At 40.7% G+C, this 6,821-nt stretch overlaps 1 protein-coding gene across 1 annotated transcript in view; it reads right to left on the bottom strand.

Annotated features, from left to right (window-relative positions):
• Positions 1–604: 604 nt before the first annotated feature.
• The window catches only part of BCL3 (BCL3 transcription coactivator), an 81,332-nt gene continuing 75,115 nt past the window's right edge, over positions 605–6,821 (bottom strand). Inside the window, exon 8 of the mRNA XM_073602129.1 lies at positions 605–3,416. Within this exon, the coding sequence (XP_073458230.1) occupies positions 3,273–3,416 (144 nt within the window). The 3' untranslated portion in view covers positions 605–3,272. The remainder of the gene's footprint in view (positions 3,417–6,821) is intronic.

The following is a 6,821-nucleotide window of genomic DNA, read 5'->3' as shown; positions in this document are numbered from 1 at the left end:
CCCCGATGATGGGGGCACAGATCCCCAAAATGTGTTGACTCTCTTGAATCCTTCCATTAACACTGCAACCATTTAAAGATTGTCATGGTGTAGCACATTCTTTTGAATACAGGCCCTCCCTAATGGAGTGAAGCCCTTGAATCTCACTTTTTACCTCAATAATAAACACACAAAAATGTCTCCAACCCTTACCTAAAAGAAAACATTTTGAGTGGAGTTAGGCCCCTTTCACGCGAGGCGCCTCGGTCCACCGCCTCGCTTCCACGGAGTCCGCCTCGGTCCACCGGCTCAGCAGGAGATCTCTCTGTTGATCTCCGCTGAGCCGGCGGATGACAGGTCCCTCTCTGCTCACTCTGCCTATGGAGAGATCGGACGAAAACGGACAGCATATCAGTTTTCATCAGATCTCACCGATCCGATCCGCCAGCGACGGATCTGAACGTAGGGCAATCCGTCTGCTTTTAGCGGATCGGACCGGGTCGGATGTCAGCGGACATGTATCCGCCGCTCCATAGGCTAACATTGAGCGCCCGTTCAGGACCTGAACGTTCTGACCATGTGAAAGGGGCCTACGGCTCCAGACCTGCACACTGAACCCAACATTGCACTTGGCCATTGGCCACAGCTCATTACTGTAGAAGACCATATTTTCTCTTTTCTGACACATACAGCTGGTTTATTAAAAAAATATTTATAATAAAAAATTAAATAAGTTACAGGAATGCAAAGTCTGTATCAAAACCCATATTACCTTTCACCCTCTACTTTGCAACAAAATACACGTGAACAGAATGGGGGATACAGCGATTGTTTTTCCTATGTCATATAATCTCTTCTCAGTCACAGATAGATATGAAGAAGATCATCCCTTCAGTCTATGATAGTTCATACTCAGTTCATGAAGTTCATATTGATTCCTTTGAACTATTCACTTGAAAAATAATAACGTTTCTGTAGAGCTAAGTTGTGGAACATTATAATGCTGTGATTGTTGAGGCATCTCTACCAAAGGATTTGGTTTGCTGGTTTTCAACATTATCATGGCGTAGTAAAAATGTGTATCACTGATTACAAAGATGACAGGCTGATAGATGAATGGGAAGCCTGTGGCATGGTCTCCAGTTCTTGATGGCCTCTACCAAAAGATTTGGTTTGCTGTTTTTAAAAATTGCCCTGGTGTAGTGGATCACTGGTCACAAAGACGACCGGGCTGATAGGTGACACAAAACTCACCTGTTGGCCTCCCAGTTCTTCATGACCTCTACAAAAGTTTTTGGTTTGCTGGATTTCAACATTGCCATGGTGTAGTAAAGGTGGATCACTGATCACAAAGATGACCAGGCTGATAGGTGACAAGAAACTCAACCTACGGCCTCCAGTTCTTGATGACCATTAATCACCATGGTGCCCTCTGTATATAGAAACCAGACCCTAAGCTGTGACTCAGGCCTATTGGTACTGGAAATGAGCAAATAATAGTCCCTGGACTGTAAGGCTGAAAATGATCTCCAATATCATCCTGAGCTGTTCCTGAATGCCAAGAGAGCTTTTGTTTGGTTTGAAAATTATATAACAAAGAAAATCCACCAAATGTAGAAAAACTGTCAAAGTGTCCTAAAGCTGAAATCCAGGAAAAAAGGTAGATATGTAGTTGAAATACAAGGCAGGTAACTGCCTTATCTACCAAATTATTTGTAATTCTCTCCAGACACTTTTGTAATTAATATACTTTTATAAAAGACACTACTTTTGACACTCCTGTAACAGAACAGGGGCAGCCCAGGAAAAAAAACCTGACAGCTTCTTAACCATTCCTTAGTCTATCCAAAGGTTTTTACTTTACATATACTTTAATGAGCCATCAGGCAGTTCAATTTTAATAAAACCCATTGCTCTTAGTGAGCAGCCTGGGGGTTGTTCCGGTACAATGACATTATACTGCAGTTCTACAAGGTTTCATAAAGTCTGTTGCAGTATGATCCCAGAGTGCTTAACATGGCACAGCTACTATTATTGTTAGCACAGCCCTCCATACTGATACATACTGTATGCCATTCCTATAGGTAGGATGAATTAATGGTTGTACATTGTTGGCTTTCCAGCAAATAATGACTCGCATACACTATTACAGATTATGTGAATCCTGATTCATAAGGGCAACTTTTTTTCAAAAAATTTAAATTGAATCTAAAGTCTGCTCTCAACAAAAGGGGGGTGTCCTAAAAGCAGGGGGCCCAAATTTGAAAATTCACCTGTACAAAAACCAATGGGAGTTCCACACAAAGACATGGGAGTCCTAAAGCTTTTAATATTGATCAACATTAAAAGCTTTTGGACTCCCAGATCTTTTGTTTGGTGCTCTCTTGTAGACTTTGTACAGACAACTCTTTAAATCTGGGCCACCCTCCTTTTGTTAAGTGCAGCCTTACCAGAGCCACCATGGTTATATAATAATCTAAATGATCTATTGATACATTTATTCCAGCACCATGTTTCTACTTGTTCCAGTTTATTCTGGCTGTCTTTGTCTTCACTAGGAAAATTAACCCCTCTGTTTGTCTCAGTGACTATTGTCATCAAGGCTGAAGGAGAAGCCTTTCAATGGGGACACTCACTGGGGGAGATTTCCTTTCATATTCTGTTGTGTGTACAGGACAGAAAGTGAAGAGAAATTTCTTGACGGAGGCACAAATGACAAAAAATTGTTCCTTATTGTTTCCAAAATGAAGGAAAAAAAGATTTTGTCTTTAGTAAGTATTCTAGTGCTAAGAAAATGTTAACTGCACACACTGACACTTGGGTATTAAATGACATACAGTATTTAGACTATGAATGGAGTGCAAAAGTTTATGTCCATTGATCTACTGTGAACCAGCAGTCCATGAATGAATTCACTCATCTCGACTTCCAGCTGAAAAAAAATGGCCATGGTGGTATTTTGTGGGTTCCTGGTAGGTTTATGTTGAAAGGCAGTTTGCAGAGAACATTGAGGTGGAAGTGAATTGTTTTGGACTAGAGAGGGGCCTGTCTCATCCCATGTATTGGAATTCTCAGTTTGTTTTTGTGCCCTGAAACTTGATGCTTTTTTAACATCCTTTATTTCGCCCATTGCCTCGTTTCCTAAAGTTCTCCAGGCCAGTAGGGTCATTCAGTGAGGACCAGAAACCATGAATCCTAGTGGGCAGTCTTTATCTTCTTTGATGAACTGCCTTCTTATATACAGGTCACAGTATTGAGTCTGAGGTAGGGAGAGGAAACGGATCCATATCTCTTTATGGAGGTGGACTGATGGAAGTGGGACTGGGTGTTATAACTCTGTGTTGTGGTGGAGTGATAGTATGCTCTCGACCTTCTCCCTTGAACCTCTCGTTTTGAGCTCGTGGAGAAGAGGACTTTCCCCGGAGGATATCTGCAATCTGACAGACAACATAACAATATCTTTCATTAAATCAGACAATTACAACTTCTTTTGATAACTCAAGCAAATATAACAATTAAAAAAAACAAAAACTTGGGCCTGAGAACTAGGAACACATGCAGTTGCACTTTCCCAGTCTTTGCTGCAAGGTTGCTGCAAGGTTAATTAATATGTCCATTTGATGTTGGACCTGAGAACTAGGAACACATGCAGTTGCACTTTCCCAGTCTTTGCTGCAAGGTTAATTAACTTTCTCCCAACAAGAGGCATTTTTCTTGTGGAAATAGAGTATATTTGTCATTGCAGAAAAATTAATTTATTTCTGTGTTGGGTGCTCCTGGATTCCTGCCTTTTTTTAATGGGATGTATGTGTCTTTAGTTAATTTCTTTTTCTTTTGGTGAGTTTTAGATAAGAGTTATGGTCATTTTTATGTATATGTGCACCTTTAAATTTTCCAATGTTTACTCATATATGGGTAATTTTCGTTCTTGTCTCCTTTTGCTCAGCCTTATAGATTTTGGGACAACCCAAATCAGAACTCTATCAGTGTATGTACTGACATTTTACATTGATACATTATCTCCTTTATGTTGGAATTGTTTCACTCAATATCTACACTGAGGGCTAAGGAGAAACTTTCACATCTTATAGGGTATGCACATTTATTGTTTAATGAAACCTCTGAGAAATAATTAATATATTTTTATTTTATCCCACTATGATAAATACCTACCTTAGTTATCTTTTATCTATTATACAGCCAAACCCCCCCCCCCCCGCCCCCCACCATGGGCCAGGTGGTCCTCCTTTTTTGATATCAGGGATATGTAGTCTGTTTGTGTCTATGGTCAACTTGACATATTTTTTTTCTCCATCTAATTGAGATAATCCTAAAGCTACATGGGACAATTTTCAGTTGCAGATACTGGTACCACTCAGTTTTTTTTTTTTTTAAATCAATGAATTGTGAGTGTGTCCCCAACACTAGATATCCACTCTGCAACTGTAGGGGGTACATTTGATTTCCAGTGGTGCAGAAAAAAAGTTTGAGGGTTTGGAACAAGGCTCTATAGATAGCTTATTTTGTTGGATCCTGTACCAATTGGGTTTCTAAAATGCCCAATATACATTGCTTTGGCACTACACTGTAAATGCAAGACAAAAAAAAATGTCCCCCAAAAAAATAAATAGAAGGCATGCAGGAGGCAGCAGTATTCCCAATGGATTGGTTTACAGAGGACGGTAGAGAATGTTGCAGATGTCAAAGAGACCTTCTGGTAGATATTTGCCGAAGATGTGTATGGAATAGTGAACATGACTGTGTTAAGATTACAGCTTGCACATTTCATGTGATGTACTCTTCATGAGTTATTTTGGTATTTAAACCAGCTATTTCCTTGTGCTTACATGCATTATGCAGTGAAAACAAGCCATACAATGCTGTAAAAAATGACACTTTAAGGAAGCAATGTGAATTTATTTTTTTTACATTTCCCATAATTAAGCTTTAAGTACATGTGTCATGCACTATTTAGTGGTTATGGTTCAAAAATAAATATATATATTCTTGAAGTGGGGATCCTTCCTGCATTGCAAAGGTTAAATACTACATTTCCTGTTGTCTCTTCCCATTTCCTCATCATTGTACTAATGAAACCTTTCTGGTTTTATTACATACCTTATTTTAGAGCTAGTGATGGCATTATTGGATCTCTGTGCTTCCCTATGCAGTGCAGATAGATCATGGCTTGTGGGAGAGGCTGGCAGGATATTGTACATAGCTTCATGAAAACATGACAGCACCCTGCATCAGTACTCCTGTCAAGGGCCATCAGCCCTGGTGTAAGCAGCAGGCTGGCTCTTAGAAGGAGTTAGGCAACTTTCAAAATGCCTTGATAGATGGATGTCAGTCTGGAGGAGTGGACATTTGTATGCAGACCACCCTAGGTAAGTCCACATGTGATGCTGAGCCTCCATGATTGAAAAAACTAAAATGCAATGAATGAAAGGGGCAGGCCAGGGGCATTCAGGCTGGGGAGGAAAATGCTAGATGATGGACTTCCTCTAGCATGGAAATGAGACAGGCTCTGACTTGCTGCAGCTTCTAACACACATTGTGGAAGCTCACAGTGTGCAGTGAAATCAGAGTAAGCTCATGGACATACCAAGGCCTTTGGGGGCACTGTTAGATCTCGGGCCAGGAGAGCTGATGTATCACTGGTAATATTCATCACGTGAACTCCACAGCAAACATCCTATGGCACCTAACTGGTGGACAGTGATGTAGGTTTATTTTCTACAATTCTGGGACTGCAATTAAATATTTGGAGTTTATTACACCCTTTCTTGGGAATGTGGCACTGCCATACTCATGGACTTTTTAATGTCATGCCTTTGGAACTGTTATGTGCTAAACCAAGGTTCGTTCACTTTGCAACTCAAGTTTACCTTCAGTAAAGAAGCATACAAATGAGAATTGTGGATGTTGAAATTGTCAGTATGTAAGGTGGGTGCACCTGCTTAAAGGCCATAGGCATTCATGCTTGACTTAGTGTATGGAGTAATGTGTGTAATTGGTGCTCAGCCTATACCTGGAGTGTCCCCTGTCTGGAGCCAGTTTGGGGTGGGAATGGTGGTGGTTCAGTGATGGTGGGTGATCAGGTAAGTTCCTCCTATTCACTGGTGGTGCCATCTTGGCACCAGTGTAGCATGAGCCACAAGTGTGGGAAGTGACCACTTAAGGACTTGCCCTGGAACCACAAGTGTACCAAAGGTCTCTCATGTAAAGTGTAATCAGTACTCCTACCCAGGTCTGGGGCCAATTGAATTAAACCTACGTGAGCATGTTTTGGAACCAATATGTCAAAAACAGAGCTTCAGCTTGCCATGGCTGAAAAGTTGCATACATGGGCCCTGACATTCGGGAACCAGTTTGACAACCCAGATGCCAGGACGCCCTCTAACACACTGATATCCAATAAAGACCTATTTTTCAGTTACTTTAGTGTGTGCCTGAATGCGACTATTTACCATACATATGTAAAACTCTCATTCTGTGCAGAGCTAAAATCTGTCTGTCAAACCAACTATAGACCAGCCCTTCTCAACCCTTGAAATACCTTGATAAAAATTACTATATATACCACACATGATACATAGGTCTGACAGTTATTAGGAAGACTGCTCCTTACACTTGAGGTCATTGTGAAGAATTACCCCCTTATAGATAGCTAAATAGATCAATGGTGTCAGGATTTAGTAGGAACTGATCTGAGAGGCAGAAATTGGTCATTGCTCAAAGAACCCCTAGCAACCTTTGGAGGAACCCTGGTTGAGAAATCATGCTATAGACGTTTAACACCTTTTTGTTTAACTTTATTGTATTTAACCATTTTAAACCGA

The sequence above is a fragment of the Aquarana catesbeiana genome, linkage group LG10 (genome assembly GCF_042186555.1).
Source record: "Aquarana catesbeiana isolate 2022-GZ linkage group LG10, ASM4218655v1, whole genome shotgun sequence".
Taxonomy (NCBI): Eukaryota; Metazoa; Chordata; class Amphibia; order Anura; family Ranidae; genus Aquarana; species Aquarana catesbeiana.
Note: the sequence above shows the minus strand (reverse complement) of the source record. Positions and strands in the feature narration are given on the sequence as shown.